The following is a 20,554-nucleotide window of genomic DNA, read 5'->3' as shown; positions in this document are numbered from 1 at the left end:
GCTGTGAGACTAAGCTTTTGGGACAGGGAAATGAAGCAGCAATGGGAAAGATGACAGGGCCAATTGGACTTGATGTGGATGGCTAGGACAGTTTTAAATGGTGTTATTTTAAATGATGTATTTTAATGTATTGTCGATACAATTCAAAGTGCTGGCTTTGGCCTATAAAGCCCTAAATGGCCCCGGCCCAAATTACCTGTCTGAACGCATCTCCCCCTATGAACCATCGCGGAGATTAAGATCCTCCGGGGAGGCCCTGCTTTCCGTCCCGCCATTCTCACAGGCATGATTGGTGGGGACGAGAGACAGGGCCTTCTCAGTGATTGCTCCCCGGCTATGGAACTCCCTTCCTGGTGAAATCAGGTCGGCCCCCTCCCTCCTGTCCTTTAGAAGGATGGTAAAAACTTGGCTGTGGGACCAAGCTTTTGGGACAGGGCAATAAAGCGGCAATAGGAAAGATGACCAGGCCAATTAGATTTGATGCGGATGACTAGGACGGTTTTAACTGGTGTATTTTAATATTTTGATCAATGTTTTTTAATGTTTATGTATTGTATGTGAATTTGTGTCCCGACATTGAATGTTTGCCATGTATATGCTGTGCTCCGCCCTAAGTCCCCTTTGAGGTGAGAAGGGCAGAATATAAATGTTTTAAATAAATAAATAAATGAGTCTACACTGCCATATAATCCAGTTCAAAGCAAATAATCTGGATTTTATGTGGCAGTGTAGAAGGGGCCTACACTGTCATATAATGCAGTTTCAACTGCATTATATGATCAGTGTATACTCATATAATGCAGATTGAACTGCATCGAACTAGATTATTTTAGACCAGGGGTCCTCAAACTTTTTAAACAGAGGGCCGGGTCACAGTCCCTCAAACTGTTGGAGGACCAGATTATAATAAAAAAAAAACATGAATTAATTCTTATGCACACTGCATATATCTTATTGGTAGTGCAAAAAACACTTAAAAACAATACAATAATTAAAATGAAGAACAATTTAAACAAATATAAACTTATTGGTATTTCAATGGGAAGTGTGGGCCTGCTTTTGGCTGATGAGATAGGATAGTTGCTGTTGTGTGCTTTCAAGTTGTTTCAGAGTTAGGTTGACCCTGAGCGAGGGCCGGGTAAATGATCTTGGAGGGCCGTATCCAACCCCCGGGCCTTAGTTTGAGGACCCGTGTTTTAGACTATACTGTCATATAATCCAGTTCAATGCAGTTCATCTGCATTCTCAAACTGCATTATATGCCAATGCAGATGGGAGCTTGGGTACCTAGCTTGGAGGACCTTGGCTTAGGGAGAGGCAAAGTTGAACTTCTCTTCTGGGAACTTCAGTCTTTGTCTTGAAGTTAGTGCCTGGGCAATGTGCATTTCTCTCTCCCTCCTTTTGTTTGAAGTTGTTTAGTGAAGAAGACTTTCCTGTTTGCATAAAGATTTGCGGGTTGAGGGGTAGCAGTATTCCTTTACATTGATTTGTGGAGAAGCGAGACTTGGATTCAATGATATTAGAACTTATGTCATTAGTACTAAATGAGATCTGAAGATTTCTTTTAAATTACAGCCAACAAGATAGGTTCTGTAAGTTTGTTCTTAAATTGAGTTTGTTTGTAAGTCAGAACAGGTACATTTTTTCAGTGTAACTCCAGAGATAGATAGATAGATAGATAGATAGATAGATAGATAGATGGAGTTACACTGAAAAAAAGTTTAGATAGCACCGGGAAGCCTTAACATGCCTGTGGGGTTTGTTTTACTGCTCAGAAGATTTCACCACACTTTCTGTCTTTGTGATAATTGGATTTTGAAAAATGTGGCTTGTTGTAGAAACAAGAAGTGGCAATGCAGCTTCAGTGGAGACACCTTTTCCCCATGATAACTCATTTCAGGAGTGAATTTTATTATTTATTTATTTACTTACTTACTTACTTACTTACTTACTTACTTACTGTATTTGTATACTGCCTTTTTCAGCCAATTGGCGACTCAAGGTGGTTTCCAACAAATCAGTATACATGAAACATAATATAGATAAAAAAACAGTATAAGACATCACAAAAGCAATAAAAACAACATCATCAGCGTCTCATTATTCCAGTTCCATTGTCAGGTCATTCGATTTCCTATATTAGCTACTTTGTATTTGTAAACGCTTGCTCGAATAGCCACGTTTTAACTTGCCTCTGAAACGTCAAGAGGGAGGGAGCAGATCTGATCTCTCTAGGGAGGGCATTCCATAGCCGAGGGGCTACCACTGAGAAGGCCCTGTCTCTCGTCCCCGCCAAACGTGCTTGTGACGAAGGCGGGACCGAGAGCAGGGCCTCCCCAGATGATCTTACGAATTGTGGTTCGTAAGGGGAGATATGTTCGGACAGGTAAGCTGGGCTAGAACCATTTAGGGCCCAACTTTTCTTTCTGAGGGGTAGATTTCTCTTACTTCCTGTTGTCTCACCCTCGTTCATAACTAGGAGTTGTTTGTAAGTTGGATGTTTGTAACTTGGAGATTGCCTGTATTCTGTCTTTTGGTCCTCATTCATTCAGTATCCCTGCATGCTATGAAGTATTATATATGCTCCCATTTTTCCTAGAATTGCATGCTAGTTCTAGTTTTAGCCTCTTTCTTGAACTTAGCAAAGACTGATTTGAAACAATTTTATGCACAACAGAGAAACAAGAAATGCAAGTTTTCACCAAGTCACCCACTCAGTTGCTTCTCATGCTTTGAGTACTATACAAAAGAGAACAATCTTGAGTCTCTTTCATGAGGGCATGGGATGTTCTCATTCATCCCTTCATAACACCAACAACTGAAGCTTTTCAGGAAACTGACTTGCATATCTGCATATATAGGGGTGTTTTGAAACATCCTGCATTTGTGGTTTCAAAAGTGATATGATAAATTAGTGATATGACAAAAACTCCGATCTGTTCTTTTAGGCCCCTTATACAGTGCCCTATAATCCAGATTATCAAAGCAGATAATCCACATTATCTGCTTTGAACTGGATTTATTTATTTATTTAGCACATTTCTATACCGCCCCTCTCAGCTTTCCGGCGACTCGAGGCGGTTTACAAGGCAAGAATTCAATGCCACCAAGGACACAATTACAATATACAATATAAAAAACATCAGCAACAATAAAAACAAACATTATAATGACACATATTTCAATCGATAATCATTAAAACAATGTCCACTTCCGCCATATAGTTATTCCATTATTATATCCGTTACTCCGTATTTTCAAATGCCCGCTCAAATAGCCATGTCTTAAGATTCTTCTGGAATGATAGGATCGAGGTTCCTATTCATCGCAGGGCTTTCACCCTGGCCCGATGCCACGCTCTCCCATCAGCTGTACTCGAAGGCCGCTACCGGAAGATCCCTTTCCCAGAGAGACTCTGCCCCTGTGACTTTGGTCATGTGGAAACAATAGAACATGTGCCCCTTCAGTGTCCGTTCTACAGGGATACCCGTGCCAGGCTTATCTTACCCCTGATAGACAAGCACCCAGGCCATTCAGGACAATTTTATACCTCCCTGCTACTTGCGGATACTAATTCAGCTACAACCTACAATGTCGCAAAGTTTTGTGCAGCAGCATACAAAATCCGCCAGGGAATGACTAGTTCCAAAAGTCAACTGTGTGTCCAGTAATCGTCTTCCCTGAATCTACAATTTGGTGATGGATCTGGACATTGTATGTTTTTACCCTGTTTCCCCTTCTGTTCCCTCACCCATATTGTGTTTTTAGTAGTTGTATTTATATTTTTAATGTACCAAACATGCCAGGTTTGTAAGGAAACGTGACACTAATTCCTGTGCTGGTCAATGACCGAAATAAATGTTTTGATTTGATAGGATCGAGGAAGCCGATCTAATCTGAGTCTACACTGCCATATAATCCAGTTTAAAGCAGATAATCTTGATATTATATAGCAGTGTAGAAGGGGCCTTAAAAAGCATATGTATTTATTGTGTGTTGATTTTTTAATTTAAATTGTGGAAACTTGTCACTAGATCCGAGCCAATAGTTTTTCTTTCCTTCCAGACAAATAGCACCAACAAATCCGATGAAATTTTTAATGACCCTACTGATGAATGGGAGCCAGATATTTTAAATGCATCTGTTTCTTCCTTTTCTACAAAGAGGTAAAATAGTTTCTTTAACATCCTTTCCTTCAATGAAAATATTTCTAAGTAACTATATACTAATCTTGAGTGTAAAGTAACCACAAGGATAGGTGTATTAGATATAGCACTGGCTGCCAGCTGGCAGTATCTATACTTGCAAGGAAGAATAAGAAAGCAAAGTGCTGTGTTTGTAATGGTGATAAGAAGATTAGTTATAACCCTCCTGACCTAGACAGGGACATGCATGAGGAATGTCTTACTAAGGCCATTTTTCTTCATCTTCCTTATGGAGCAGCCAAGGTTGTTATTGGGTTTCTGTACAAGCACTGACTAATATATTCACCAAGGGATGGTTTGTAGCAGTCTTAGAAATGTTACTGTATTCATCTTGTACTGTAAAAGTAAATAAATAACACACACACATATAAAGTCACACACGTAGAATTTCAGAAACTTAAAAAAATCCAGAAACATATTGAAAACCCTATGCCATGGGAGAAGAGAGGTTAACATGTAATAATAAATACTTTCTCAATGTCAGGAGGAGTAGAAGTCTGAGAAAGAGCAAGAGGATTTCTGGATGTTTGTCGGAGGTAAAGATGAGACTCCACAACTCTTATTTACCAGGTACGTGTGTACATGTATTTATATACTTCTGCTCTTCACATAGTCAGCTGATGTAGTTGGACTAAAACTCCAGTCCCTTCTGCACTGCTGTATAAAATCCAGATTATTTGCTTTGAACTGGATTATATGGCAGTGTAGACCCATAATCCCATTCAAAGCAGATAAAGTGGATTATCTATTTTGATAATCTGGATTATATGGCAGTATAGAAGGGACCTCGGAGAAACCAGGGTTCACATCTCCACTTCGCCATGGATTATTATTATTGCCCTCTAAATCCAACAAATGCTATGGTCAGCAAAAGACAAGAGGGATCCTCTCACTTCTGCATGAGTTTACAGTACCATGCAGTTGTTGACAAGTCTGCATAGGGACCACCAAACACAACACCCAAACACGAATCAAGGAACATGAAAGGCACTAACAACTACCATGTCAGGCTACACAGAGAAGCCACTGAAATCCACAAGCATATGAACCAGGGGTCCTCAAATTAAGGTCAAGGGGTCAGATACGGCCCTCCTTCCTTCCTTCCTTCCTTCCTTCCTTCCTTCCTTCCTTCCTTCCGCAGCTAGGAAATCCGATTTAAAAAGATTTCCGCATTAAATAAGACAGAACTGGAAGAGAGGAGAAAAGAAGATTAGAGAGGGCATTATGGACATGAACATATTTTACTGGAAGCCGCAGAGAAGGAGATTTGGAAGTCAACAACAACCCCTTCACCAACCCTCCCCCTCCCGCCCACAACTCCTTATTCCCCTTTTCTTACCTATCAGTCCACTCCCTTCCCCATAGACATGTACCAATCTCCCAACCTGACCCACTTACCTATGACTTACCCTATTCAACCCTAATTTCATGTATGTAAAAGTAGATATGCATTTAATTAAAGATTATACACACATACACACACACACATATAAGATTTCCACATCTTATAATGATGGATATGTAAAGACTGAAATGATTATGCAAGGGATCACCAGAATATTTACTTATTCATTTTTCTTGCTCGTATGTTTCTTCCTAAAATTGTTTTGGTACCACAGGCTCAACAAATAAACTGACCAGCCTGAGCTCCGATGCACCTGAATCATTCCTTCCTAACATTTGTAAGGAACTGATTGGTTCGGCTTTGGATGTGTTTGAACATACCAGTGAAGAAGAGGAGAGCATGGCGCAGAGCCTTTTGGAGACACTGTTCACAATTCATACTGGAGTCATTGCTCTGACAAAGGCTTATGAGCAAGATGAAGACAGTCAAGACAACTGTAAGATCAACTTTCTTCCCAAATCCATGTTTTGATTCTTACACAGTTCATTTGTGATTAGCTGGAAGCATATACTCCTTTCCCAAAGTGATTGGCCTTCTAATTTTTCCTCCCTTTCTGTTTTAGTTTTTGTGACTGATCAAGCTGCTCAGTCCTGCATCATCATCATTGTGTCAGCTTTCAAACAGATTATACTTCTAACCAAGCACTGGGGAAACTGTTTCAGAAAAAACGAGGAATTTGTAAATATTTATGATGAAATGAGAGAAGATGTGAAACATTTGGGAGGATACCTGCAGTTGCTTTTCCAGGTAAATTGCAAACACTCTTTAAGGATGACAAAAAAGGTGTTGACTATTATTTACGTGAGCGTTTTGAGTTATGAGCCATTGCTTGGTCTGAGTTTCATTTTGACATATGAGCAGCATTTTGAGTTAAAAGCTAGTGCCAGAGGACACACTAGCACAGTCTGGGAGTCCTCTTGGATTCATTGCTCACGCTTGAGGCTCAGATGTCGGTGGTGTCCGGGAGGGCTTTTGCACAATTGAGACTCGTGCGTCAGCTGCGACCGTACCTCGCGAAGGCTGATCTGGCCGGGGTGGTCCATGCCTTGGTCACCTCTAGATTGGATTACTGTAATGCGCTCTACGCGGGGCTGCCCTTGAAAACGGCTCGGAAACTCCAACTGGTCCAACGGGCAGCAGCCAGGATGTTAACTGGGGCTCCTTACAGAGAGAGGTCAACCCTCCTGTTCAAGGAGCTCCACTGGCTGCCGTTTATTTTCCGAGCCCAATTTAAGGTGCAGGTTCTTACTTTCAAAGCCCTAAATGGTTTGGGACCATCCTACCTGCGTGACCGCATCTCCGTCTATGAACCCACACGTTCACTTCGTTCATCCGGAGAGGCCCTGCTCGTGATTCCACCTGCGTCGCAGGCGCGCTTGGTGGGGACATGAGACAGGGCCTTTTCTGTGGTGGCCCCCCGACTATGGAACACCCTCCCCAAAGATCTTAGACAGGCCCCTACATTGGCAGTCTTTAGAAAGAACTTGAAGACTTGGCTGTTCCGATGTGCCTTCCCAGAATAGGAATCTCCAATACCAAGTCCCAGAAGCACTTTATTAGAACTAAGATTGCTGCACACTACACACTGCACTTACCCTATAATCCTACATACCTCCTGTCACATCAGCACTTTTAATCTTGTACCCATTACTCTGGCCCGACCCAGTTTTATAGTGTCTTGATGTATTGTTTATTGCTTGTTGTTAATATTGCTTTAACTGTTTTTAATTTGCTTTAGGTGTTGTATTGTTGTGTTGTGTTTTGAGGCCTTGGCCTATTGTAAGCCGCATCGAGTCCTTCGGGAGATGCTAGCGGGGTACAAATAAAGTTAATAAATAATAATAATAATGATAATAATAATAGTTAATTTTGTGTGGTTTTTATTCCTGGTATGTGTTACGTTGCCAGGGCTCTGCCATTATTTCCAGCAGAGATGAACCAAACAAAAACCCAGTTTGTTTTAAACAATTTAATTAAAATAGCATTTACTTTCTGGCTGTTTCAATAGTCCAAAACATAAAACATAAAGATAGCACTCAGCCACAGAATAAACAAAAACTGATAGCAAATGCTACACCGAAGTCAAAGGGTCCAGTCCAGTGGTCAAACACTGAGAGTTCAATAAGCAAAGTCCAGGGATCAAGAGTCTATACCATAGTCAAAAGCCAGTCCAGACATTCCAGGGTTCCAAGATTACAGGAGACAGGTCAGGATACTGAAAACCCAACAAACCTGGGGGGAAACCAGCAGCATCTACCACCAAAATAAGACAAATACTTTTCTCCCGAAAATCAGCAAGGTTAGCTCCTATATCCAGGAACTCCCAGCTGCAACCCATCTCTTGCATACCTCCACCCTTAATTTCTTTCACCCATAAATGCTTACTTACAGATTACTAAACCCTTTAGAACTAATATTTACATTAACCCTTCCATCACCCTGAAGGGAAAAGGACAGAGAGCAGGAGAGGTAGGAAGGCTGGAAAACGATGCTTCTGCCTCTTCTCTTTGAGCTTTGTGCTTCTTCTATTGTGCCACAACTTTGTGTTTCTAGTTAATCTTCCTTTTTTATTGTTCCATGTAAATGTGTATTTCTACATTATTTGTTATTTATAAAGTATATTTTCTTATTTAAAAACACATAACAAAAATGGGGGCGGAACGGATTAATAGCATTTCAATGCATTTCAGATAGAAAATTTGACATGAGAATGATTTGAGTTAAGAGCTCGGTCATGGAATGAACTGAACTCTTATGGTATCACTGTATTATTATTGTCAGAGTAACTGAGGTCCCTTTTACACTGCCAGATAAAATCCAGATTATCTACTTTGATCTGGATTATATGGCAGGGTAGATTCAAATAATCCAGTTCAAAGCAGATAATGTGGATTATCTGCCTTGATAATCTGGATTATTTGGCAGTGTAGAAGGGCCCTTAGTAATCCAGTTCATCCTACTTACATAATCCGAACTGTAATCTATATGAATAAAAATGTAATGTTCATTTGTGGGATTAACAAAACTCAAAAACCACTGGGCGAATTGACACCAAATTTGGGCACAAGACACCTAACAACCCAATATATGTCCTTCACTCCAAAAATTGATTTTCTCATTTGGGAGTTGTAGTTGCTGGGATTTATAGTTCACCTACAATCAAAGAGCATTCTGAACCCCACCAATGATGGAATCGAACCAGACCTGGCAAACAGATTTCCCACGACCAACAGAAAATACTGGAAGGGTTTGGTGGGCAGTGTCCTTTGGTTTTGGAGTTGTAGTTCACCTCCATCCAGAGAGCACTGGAGTCAAACAATGATGGGTCTGGACCAAACTCTACACAAATACTCATTATGCCCAAATGTGAATACTTAGGGGGAAATAGAATCTTGACATTTGGGAGTTGTAGTTGCTGGGATTTATAGTTTACCAACAATCACAGAGCATTCTGAACCCCACCAATGATGGAATTGGACCATACCTCCCACACAGAATCCCCATGTGGGCCACAGCAACGCGTGGCAGGGGATGGCTAGTCTATATGAATAAAAATGTAACGTTCGTTTGTGGGATTAACATAACTCAAAAACCACTGGGCGAATTGACACCAAAATTGGACACAATACACCTATCAGGTCACCGAGTGACCATCACTCATAAAAACACTGAAAAACACAGCAGAAGAGACTTTAAAAGCCAAAAAATAAAAAATACATTACAATGTATGCACAAAACCACATATATACACATATACACAAATATATATACACACACATATATACACACAAAACATGTATGTAGAGTTTTAAAGGACATTGACTAGAATGAGAATACGACTGGCGAGACTGTTTTTATTATTTATTGTTTTAATGATTGCTTATGTACTGTCTATGTACTGTGTACTGTCTAATTATGATTTATGCTTAATTGTGGTTTTATTATTATGATTGTAATGGATTGGCATCACATCAGTGTCCAATGTAAGGCATTGAATTTTGCCAGCTATGTGTAAACCGCTTTGAGTCCCCCTAGGAGTGAGAAAAGTGGTATATACATACTGTAAATAAATAAAATAAATAAATATATACACAGACTGGGCCACGGCAATGCATGGCAGGGGATAACTAGTCTATGATGAAAAGCCATTCAAATGTTCTCTAACACTTTAGTCATTTATTTTTGTTTCAGGGCAGCAGTTCAGATTTGCCATTAATGGTAGCAGAGGCACAGAAGAAAATAAAGGAGACGTTGAGAGAGATGGTGAACTATATCGGGCACTTAGCAGCACTGTCTGGCTGTGGCTTGCATTTTGGGGTGGAAAACACCGGAGAGGCAAGGGATCCAAAGGTAAAAAGATGGCATTTGTGCAAAACAGCTTGAATAACAAGCAAAAGCTTAATTCATCGGTGGTACTGCAACGTAAGGATATTCATGAGTTGTGAGGCTATTTTGTTTCCAGTTGTTATACCAGGAAATTGAAAGGGGCAATCTAAGAGAGTGCTATTATGCCCTTATGGGTTCCGTTCTTATCTTTATGGCAGTGTGGACTCATATAATCCAGTTCAAAGCAAATAATATGGATTATCTGATTTGATAATGGGGGAGGCCTGGCTCGAGAGCAGTACGTGTGAAAAAGATCTTGGAGTCCTCGTGGACAACAAGTTAAACATGAGCCAACAATGTGATGCGGCGGCAAAAAAAGCCAATGGGATTTTGGCCTCCATCAATAGGAGCATAGTGTCTAGATCTAGGGAAGTAATGCTACCCCTCTATTCTGCCTTGGTTAGACCACACTTGGAATATTGTGTCCAATTCTGGGCACCACAATTCAAGAGAGATATTAACAAGCTGGAATGTGTCCAGAGGAGGGCGACTAAAATGATCAAGGGTCTGGAGAACAAGCCCTATGAGGAGCGGCTTAAGGAGCTGGGCATGTTTAGCCTGAAGAAGAGAAGGCTGAGAGGAGATATGATAGCCATGTATAAATATGTGAGAGGAATAATGGCTTCAAACTACAAGAGAGGAGATTCCATCTGAACATGAGGAAGAACTTCCTGACTGTGAGAGCCGTTCAGCAGTGGAACTCACTGCCCCGGAGTGTGGTGGAGGCTCCTTCTTTAGAAGCTGTTAAACAGAGGCTGGATGGCCATCTGTCAGGGGTGATTTGAATGCAATATTCCTGCTTCTTGGCAGGGGGTTGGACTGGATGGCCCATGAGGTCTCTTCCAACTCTTTAATTCTATGATTCTATGGCAGTGTAGAAGGGGCCAAAAGAATTATTCTGACATTTAGGCAAGAGGACATTGTGGTCATGCTCTTAAAGAGAAAACACTACCTAAGTGCCCTTGGGATTATATTGACAAGGGTTTGTGTTGTCAGAACACTCAAATTAAGGCACTTATTACTCGAGAGATGTATTCCAGGGGAAATAGAGTTGAAAAAGAAGCAGTGTAGAGGGGGTCACAGAAATCCTGTTGTCTGCTGCCTAGTTGTTTATATTACAAGAATAGCTTCTTGCATATATTATATTGTATATTATTATGTTTATATATATCCTGATTTTTCTCTTCACGAGGAGACTCAAAGTAGCTTACATTAGAAGCATTTTAGTACAACTTAACATCTACAAATATATAAACATTAAAACAGAATTAAATATCAGGAGTGTAAGATCTATATATATATATAAATGCTCTGTGCGTAATGAGTACCTTAAAAACAAAAGAACTAATGAACGAAATCACTCCAAATTTGGCAAAAAAATGTCACACAACACTCAAAAAATTATGACTTTTTCATTTGGGAGTTGTAGTTGCTGGGATTTATAGTTCACCTATAATCAAAGAGCATTCTGAACTCCACCAACGATGGAATTGAACCAAACTTGGCACACAGGACTCCCCTCAACAACAGAAAACACTAGAAGGGTTTGGTGGGCATTGACCTTGAGTTTTGGAGTTGTAGTTCACCTACATCTAGAGAGCACTGGACTGAAACAATGATGGATCTGGACCAAACTTGGCATGAATACTCAATATGCCTAAATATGAGCACACATGGAGTTGGGAGGAAATAGACCTTGACATTTGCAAATTTTAGTCAGTGGGATTTATAGTTCCCCTACAAACAGAGTATTCTGAACCCCACCTACGACAGAATTGGGGCAAACTTTCCACACAGAACTCCCATGACCTTCAGAAAATATTAAGGCCATCCAGTCCAACTCCCTCTACCAGGGCAAGAAAACGTAATCAAAGCCCTCCTGACAAAGAGCCATCCAGTCATAGATATAGATAGATAGATAGATTAGATAGATATGATTCACATACACACACACACACACAGATATAGTATCATAGATTTGAAAGGGACCCCTAAAGAAGGACAATTATGTGTTGCGTGTTCCAAAGTAGGCAAACCAGACAATCTCCACATCAACACTGACAAAGAAAAAGCAAGAAATACTGTTTACCCACAAGCATAAAGACATTACATATATTAGAAACCAACACTTTCTCATTACTTTATATTCCAGATCACCAGACTGGGCCACAGCAACACGTGGCAGGGGGGCAGCTAGTAGTGTATAAATGTTCTTGTTAAATAAGTATAGTACTTAAAAGTGTTCTTCAAAGCCCACTGAAACCACCATTCAGTTTTGGTCAAGCTGTAAGTCATTTGTGCATTAAAAAAAATCCCTTTTTCAGAAAATATTCATGTCGGATATCTGTGATGGAATGGATGCAGGATTGTTGCATCTCTTAGATTGTACACAGAAGACGTCCAGAATAATGCAGAAGGAACTACTAAAATGGTACCCCCAAAATGAGGTGAGCTGGAGATGTTTACAAAATCTTTTGTGCATGAGGAAGGAAACACATTTTAACTGTAAATCTCCCTTAATAGTGTTTTGACAAGCTCTACTCTCTTTTATTTGAAATCATGAAGCATGTTGCTTATTCTCATGTACACCATGTAAAAGTGTATAGCCATTTATACTGTGATGGCGAGACTACAGATTGCTCAAACTGTTCACTTTGTTACAAAGAGACAAAAATATCCATTAAAATAGAAGATACAAAGGCAGCCTTGGAATGCTTTCTATAATATTTCACTGTTTTGTGTTTCTAGTTGGTATTATTCACCAAGTTCAAAATCTCAGTTTGATAAACTGTATCTCCCTTTTTAGCTGTTTCATTAATTGCTGCATCCTTGCTTCCTGAAAATGCTATAATATATAAAAAGGAATACGTTACTTTTTTGAAGCCTGGTCCATACAAAGCCTTTCAAGGGGAAGTGGATGGGAGCAGTGTATGGGGTTGAAGTCAAAACATAGACATTACACCTTCTCCTTTTCCATCCTTCCCCCCTTTGTACTCTTTTCTTTTTCTACATTGCTATATAATCCAGATTATCAAAACATAATCCAGATTATCTGCTTTGAACTGGATTATATGAATCTACAATGCCTTGAATGCAATGTTCCTGCTTCTTGGCAGGGGGTTGGACTGGATGGCCCATGAGGTCTCTTCCAACTCTATGATTCTAAAATCCAATTCTAAGTAGATAATATGGATTTTATATGGCAGTGTAGATGAGGCCTAAGGGCCCTTCCAGACAGGTCCTATATCCCAGGATCTGATCTCAGGTTTTCTGTTTATTCTAGACTAAGGCTTTGCTGTGGCCTTAGTCTGATTCCTTCCTTCTATACCACTTTCCTTCCTTATCCCTCCCTTTTTCTGTCCCTTCTTCCTTCCCGTGCATGTATGCTTGACTCTCAAAGCTGTATGGCCAGCTCTTTCCCTCGTGCAGGAGGGGGCGGGGCTAGGGGAGTTGTTTCCGCACATGCACTGCATCATCATTTAGGTTTTTTGGGTCCCTTCCACTGTGTTTTTCTGAGTGATGGTCACTCATTGGTCCGTTAGGTGTCTTCTGGCCAAATTTCGTGTCATTTCATTCAGTGGTTTTTGAGTTATGTTAATCCCACAAATGAACATCACATTTTTATTTATATAGACTAGCTGTCCCCTGCCACACATTGCTGTGGCCTACTCTGGTGGTCATGGGGGTTCTGTATGGGAGGTTTGGCCCACTTCTATCGTCGGTGGGGTTCAGAATGCTCTGTGATTGAAGGTAAACTACAAATCCCAGCAACTCCCAAATGTCAAGATTCTATTTTCCCCAAACTCCACCAGTGTTCACATTTGGGCATACTGTGTATTTGTGTAGAGTTTGGTCCAGATCCATCATTGTTTGAGTCCACAGTGCTCTCTGGATGTAGGTGAACTACAACTCCAAAACTCAAGGCCAATGTCCACCAAACTCTTCCAGTGTTTTCTGTTTGTCATGGGAGTTCTGTGTGCCTAGTTTGGTCCAATTCCATTGTTGATGGAGTTCAGAATGCTCTTTTATTGTAGGTGAACTATAAATCCCAGCAACTACAACTCCCGAATGACAAAATCAATTTTTTGAGTGAAGGACATACATTGGGTTGTTAGGTTTCTTGTGTCCAAATTTGGTGTCAATTCGTCCAGTGGTTTTGAGTTCTGTTAATCCCACAAATGAACATTACATTTTTATTTATATAGATTATCTGTCAGTGCGGACTCATATAATCCAGTTTAAAGCAGAAAACCTGGGATCAGATCCTGTGATATAGGACCTGTCTGGAAGGGCTCCAAGATGCACAAACCTCCATGCATCAATTATTTCACTTATATATTCTTACACAAAAGATACAATCAAGCCATCTGTCATTTCTCTCTTCATTATTCATGAACGCTCTTTCTCTCATGTGCACACATTTTCTTACTCTCACAAACACATATACTTTCCACCTATCATAGAATCAAAGAGTTGGAAGAGACCTCGTGGGCCATCCAGTCCAACCCCCTGCCAAGAAGCAGGAATATTGCATTCAAATCACCCCTGACAGATGGCCATCCAGTCTCTTTTTAAAAGCTTCCAAAGAAGGAGCCTCCAGGGCAGAGAGTTCCACTGCTGAACAGCTCTCACAGTCAGGAAGTTCTTCCTCATGTTCAGATGGAATCTCCTTTCTTGTAGTTTGAAGCCATTGTTCTGCGTCCTAGTCTCCAGGGAAGCAGAAAACAAGCTTGCTCCCTCCTCCCTGTGACTTCCTGTGACCGATCTCTTCTGTTTGGTCCTTACCTTGTTCTTCACCACCCATTCATTTATTCACTTGCTTTCATTCCCCTTCTCCCTTCCTGTATTCATTCCTACCCCCCTCTTTCTCTTTCCTCTCAACTCATTTCTGTCTCTGCCTCTAGAAAGCATCCCTGCAGGAGGCCAAATCTTAAATCACACTGATCTGTATATTAAATGAAATGAGATGTAATGTGCATTAAATAAAACATCTTATCTTCAAGGTGCCAAAGGACACACTTTGGAAATTTTATGGCAAGAGACTTGCACTTCTACTGTGTTGGACGTTTTTACAATGTGTGTAATAATTCCTTGTGTGTATACATTATTTTCCTTAATCAAGAGATTACAATGTTGTGTTTGTTGTGTAAAGTGGGGTGGGACCCACTAAACTTCATCCTGAATATTGTGATGTCTGGTTTATATGAACCAGGTCAAATCTTTGCATGGCTAGTCTTATCTAACATAATTCCAGATCTGACATATCTAACGTAATTCCAGATCTGACGTAATTTCCAATATTTAACATTTCCTTTTAAGGTTCAGAATCACATGAAAGACAAAGCGGTGGCATTCGCCAAATTCCTGGAGGATATAATATCAGATTGTAAAAAGGTAAATTAAACTTTTTGTTGAGTCAAATTTTCACTTAGAGTTAGTTAATTGCTTCTTCTGTCAGCAAGCACTTTATGCTATCTTTAGGATTTGTATTGTTTTCCTAATAATCATAATAATAACAACATATTGTCAACACAGAGAGAAATAACAAATCTATTAAGGAAAGAAGAATCCATTGACCAGGAGTTAAAGAAAGCTTCAAGGCAAGCTGTTGAATTCTTGGAATTACATCATTGTCTAGACCAAGTATACCAGATGGTTACTTCTTCATTACAAGGTATGTTGTTAAATGTATACATCCTGTCATTCTTTAAAACCACTTTTAAGAGTATGATTAAAGAACTGTATTTTGTCATGCTGGAATCTGGCCATTATTATCTTTAAAAAAACAAAAACCAACATCAGGTTTTGAGCAATGGTAGAGGACAGAACCACTCGTTCACTCAATGTCAGTATGGTATGAATTTCTGAGCCATAGAAAATCATGATAGTAGCACCTTGGTCTCAGCAGCACAGAACTTAGCAACACTGTAAGTTATTGTAGTGTTAGAGTCCGAAAGCAGCAAGGTGGAATAATATTTTTCACTGCGCCCTGGGTATTTTAGAAGCCATGGTCTAATGAGATTATTTATTTATTTATTTATTTCAAAGTTTTATATACCAACCTTCTCACCTCTTTTGAGGGACTCAGACCGGTTTCCAACCATAAAAACACATACAATCGGTAAAACATCATAGTTCATATTACAATAACACATTAAAACAACAAATATATTCAAAACTACAGTGGTCAGTCGTCATACTAAAATCAATTATACATAATCTTCCATCCATATCTTAGGGTGTTGTCTCACTCATCGAAAGCCTGTCTCCATAACCACGTCTTCACCTGTTTCCTAAATGTCAGGATAGAAGGGGCGGTTCTGATCTCCGGTGGGAGAGAGTTCCAGAGTCATGGGGCCACCACCGAGAAGGCCCTGTCCCTCGTCCCCACCAGACGCGCTTGTGAGGCCGGTGGGACCAAGAGCAGGGCCTCTCCAGACGATCTTAATAATCTTGATGGTTCATAGGGGAGAATACGTTTGGAGAGATAAACAGGGCCGGAGTCGTTTAGGGCTTTATAGGTTAACACCAGCACTTTGAATTGTGCTCGGAAGCTAATTGGCATAGATTAGATCTATGATCTCTGTAGAACATACAACGAAGAAGCACATGCTCAGTGGTTTCTACATGACCAGACTCACAGGGGCATAGTATCTGCTTGAAGGGGGTCTTCTGATACCTCCCCTCCAATGCAGCCAATGGGAGGGCATGGCATCTTGCCAGGGTAAAAGCCTTTCGGTGTTTGGGCACCTCCAGGTCTGTTAGGTATGCCATGAGGGCAGTGAGGTATCTAGTGGCTTCCCTTACAATAAAGGCTGGGGAACAGGCTAGGTCAGATTGGCGCTCTATCTCCAGGATCCGTTGCTTAATGAGATCCTTGGCTTGATCCCATCTCATGTTTAACAATTGTCCCTGGGAGAGAAAAATCAAGTTATTCAGGAGTATATGAATGGCCAGCATTGGACACGGTATAAGACACACTCACAACCAGATTAAGGAGATGAGTTTATTTCCATGGGATGGAAAAATTGAATACAACTGACAAAGACAAAAACAGTACAGCTAACTATAGCTGAGTATATGTACTAAATTGATATTGCTAATTAAGATTCAGGACCACATGATCCGAGTGTATTCAGAGTGTCTTACTGCACACACCAAAGCAAGGTGCATTGTTGTTGTTCATTCGTTCAGTCGTCTCCGATTCTTCGTGACCTCATGGACCAGCCCACGCCAGAGCTCCCTGTCGGCCGTCACCACCCCCAGCTCCTTCAAGGTCAGTCCAGTCACTTCAGGGATGCCATCCATCCATCTTGCCCTTGGTTGGCCCCTCTTCCTTTTGCCTTCCACTTTCCCCAGCATAATTGTCTTCTCTAGGCTTTGCTGTCTCCTCATGATGTGGCCAAAGTACTTCAACTTTGTCTCTAGTATCCTTCCCTCCAATGAGCAGTCGGGCTTTATTTCCTGGAGGATGGACTGGTTGGATCTTCTCGCAGTCCAAGGCACTCTCAGAACTTTCCTCCAACACCACAGTTCAAAAGCATCTATCTTCCTTCGCTCAACCTTCCCTAAGGTCCAGCTCTCACATAGGAGAGCATATAAAGAAAGGCAAGAAGTATGGGCAAGGGCTACATTTACATCTTCAGCTTTATTGATGCTGAATGGTTCAAATTTCCACCTCAAATCCAACCATTTTAATGTAATGACAGTACTTGGTGTTAGAGGGAAACCAGGAGTAGATCTCCACCTTGTGGCACAAATTATACCAATGTAAACAATCATATTTCTATGAACTAAGTCACACATTTCAACGAGAAAGGGGCTAAACAAACACTTAACATGGAAGTCAAAAGTGTTGTTGTTGTTGTTTATTCGTTCAGTCGCTTCCGACTCTTTGTGACCTCATGGACCAGCCCACACCAGAGCTCCCTGTCGGCCGTCACCACCCCTAGCTCCTTCAGAGTTAAGCCAGTCACTTCAAGGATCCCATCCATCCATCTTGCCCTTGGTCAGCCCCTCTTCCTTTTTCCTTCCATTTTCCCCAGCATACTTTTTTTTCTTTGAAACTCTTCACATGATATGTAAGTTATACTGTTTTGTTTCTACAGCTTCGTACAGAAATAGATGTCCCCTCAGGTATTTTGTAGAGAAGATTTGCTTCTTAGCTGGGAATTTTAATACTCTCTGCATTCAACCTGCTTCGGCTACCGATTCAGCGGACAAACCTGTCCAAAGGATTTCAGATCTTCTTGTGGACCAAAGAGAATTGGATTCTGTAGCAAGGTCACTTATTATAAGTTTTGAACTTGAACATGGACAGGATGTATTGAAACTTCAGGATGGTTGTGTGCTGCATGTTCAGTCTGATGGAAAACAACTCGAAAGAGGTGACGCGACAAACTTTTGGGAGGAGAAGGAAATGCCAAAATGTGAACTGTGGCCTGTGCCCAAAAGTTTAGGAACATCTTCACCCAATGGAATACACTGGGTATAAAATATTGTTTAATGTGAGTAATGTGGGGAAATAGGGCACACTGTGATATTAGTATCAGCAGTTGCGTTACTACCGTGCAAGCAAATGTCTTGGAAGGCTTGAGAAAGGAAGACATGGTGCCAACTCCTATACTTTCCCTAGTAGGCCTTACAGACCTGAAAAGAGGGGAGGGTTCACTTACATTTAATGGTTGTGTAGAAGAAGATGCTGCTTTCCATTCAACCAGGTAACAGGTAGAACCTGCAGAAGATCCCTCACCTACCCAACCATTAAAATATAGAAGTCATCACCAGTTTTCACTCTGGATGCCCTATTGTTTAGCTATGAGTGTCCTCCAAGTCATATGACCTAAGTGCATGTGATTATTCCATTTTGCCTATAAAGGCATTTATCATGTGGATCGAGTGCTATCTTCTTAAGTGTAGGGTCTGAATCATTCATTCTTCCATCCAAAGAGTTAATACTATAAATTACTCCCTACAGTGAATGTGTGTTATGACGATGGATGGGTAGGTGGGAGTATCTCTTGCCTGTTCTTTGTACCAAGGAATGAGGACTTCCAATTTTCCTAGACAGGATAAATCTCCACAGGAATAAAATGAGCTAAGGCACATATTGGAAAATCTGAAAATCCAGAGTTTACGTTAATTTCTGCTGCATTAATATAGTAAATTCATATTGTAAGCACAATTGCACAATTGAAGGCGTTGCTGGTCACCTTTCCTAGCAGTTGAATCTATGGATGTTCAGTGAAGTAGATACTAGCAGTATTTATTGCTTTTACCCAGGACAAATCTATTTATTTTCCTTCCTTGCCCCATCCATCCTTTTTTTGAAAAATTGTTTTTTTTGGATGTCAGTTTTCTATTTTGATAGCACACCCCTCAGCTTTAGACATGTTTCTATATGTCATATGGTAGGCTGCATTCAGATTGCCAGTGGAAAGCGTACATAACCTGCTGGATCTCAGTTGATACGTTATTAAACTAAGCATTAGAAAGGAAATTACAGTAAAGACATTACTTCTTACCCTCATAGAACCTGCTATTTATGTTTTGGAAGGGAAAAAAGACTGCTTTTGGATAGCATATACTTCAGCTTGCATTTGAGTAAATATCATTTCCTTGTTTAGTAAGGAAGTTGTACTTAACAAGGTTTACTGCTTTCTAGCACTGAGTTTTACAACAATTATGGCTTGCCAAAGTTGTTCAGAGAACTGTTCATAATCATTTCACACAGTTTGGAAGGTTGCTTGTTTTGGATTACATCTTGCAGATTTATGCTGGCTGGGGGTTTCTGGGATATTAATTTCCACAACATTCAGCAGAAAGCTTAAAGCAAGCAAATTATAATCCACTTGAAGACTTGTTGGCCATACAGAATTCTTGATTTTTTAAAGAACAGAAATCTGATAATACAAACGCTTTCATATTTTGTAACAACATCAGATTTGATGGAGGCTTGAAAATGTAATTGTGCATATAATCATGTATTGTCTGTGCATGTGCATTGACCGACTTATATATGTATATATAATGCTTATGAAAATGACACAATACAGTTTGTATAGATAGCTTTAGAAAAATGCAATATAATGGGCTACTTTTTACATTGTCAGTCCTGAAACCTGTATATTGAGCAAATGTTTTTTAAAAACCTATATTAAAGTGTTATTTTGCTGTTGAAAAGTTTATTAGAGCATGTATATCTTAAGAGGTTTCATTAATTTATCTTTTTGTGTTCTTTTTTTTTTTGTATTGATTTTTGTATATATAATAAAATTTTATACGTCATTCCTGTGCTTATTGGCATCCCAGCTGGGATTTATAGAGCTGGAAATTTGGATGTCTTTCTCATGGCCTTTCAGGGATTTTAGGGGTGCATCTGCACTGTAGAATTTATGCAGTTTGACATCACTTTAACTTCTATGGAATTCTGGGATTTGTAGTTTGGTGCAGAACAGCACTCTGGCAATGAAGGCTTTTTTAATTGTGTCAAGTTGAAATTGCAAGTCGCTTCTGGTGTGAGAGAATTGGCCGTCTGCAGAGAGGTTGACCAGGGGAC

General features: G+C 40.3%; 1 protein-coding gene across 1 annotated transcript in view; it reads left to right on the top strand.

The window, feature by feature from the left end:
• KIF14 (kinesin family member 14) overlaps positions 1-20,201 on the top strand; it is a 59,618-nt gene extending 39,417 nt beyond the window's left edge. Inside the window, exons 22-30 of the mRNA XM_060774574.2 lie at positions 4,066-4,166; positions 4,690-4,775; positions 5,825-6,046; positions 6,173-6,357; positions 9,802-9,960; positions 12,321-12,443; positions 15,316-15,390; positions 15,532-15,670; positions 18,105-20,201. Coding sequence (XP_060630557.2) covers positions 4,066-4,166; positions 4,690-4,775; positions 5,825-6,046; positions 6,173-6,357; positions 9,802-9,960; positions 12,321-12,443; positions 15,316-15,390; positions 15,532-15,670; positions 18,105-18,490 — 1,476 coding nt within the window. The 3' untranslated portion in view covers positions 18,491-20,201. The remainder of the gene's footprint in view (positions 1-4,065; positions 4,167-4,689; positions 4,776-5,824; positions 6,047-6,172; positions 6,358-9,801; positions 9,961-12,320; positions 12,444-15,315; positions 15,391-15,531; positions 15,671-18,104) is intronic.
• Positions 20,202-20,554: the final 353 nt, after the last annotated feature.

Source organism: Anolis sagrei, chromosome 4, assembly GCF_037176765.1.
Source record: "Anolis sagrei isolate rAnoSag1 chromosome 4, rAnoSag1.mat, whole genome shotgun sequence".
NCBI lineage: Eukaryota > Metazoa > Chordata > Lepidosauria > Squamata > Dactyloidae > Anolis > Anolis sagrei.
Note: the sequence above shows the minus strand (reverse complement) of the source record. Positions and strands in the feature narration are given on the sequence as shown.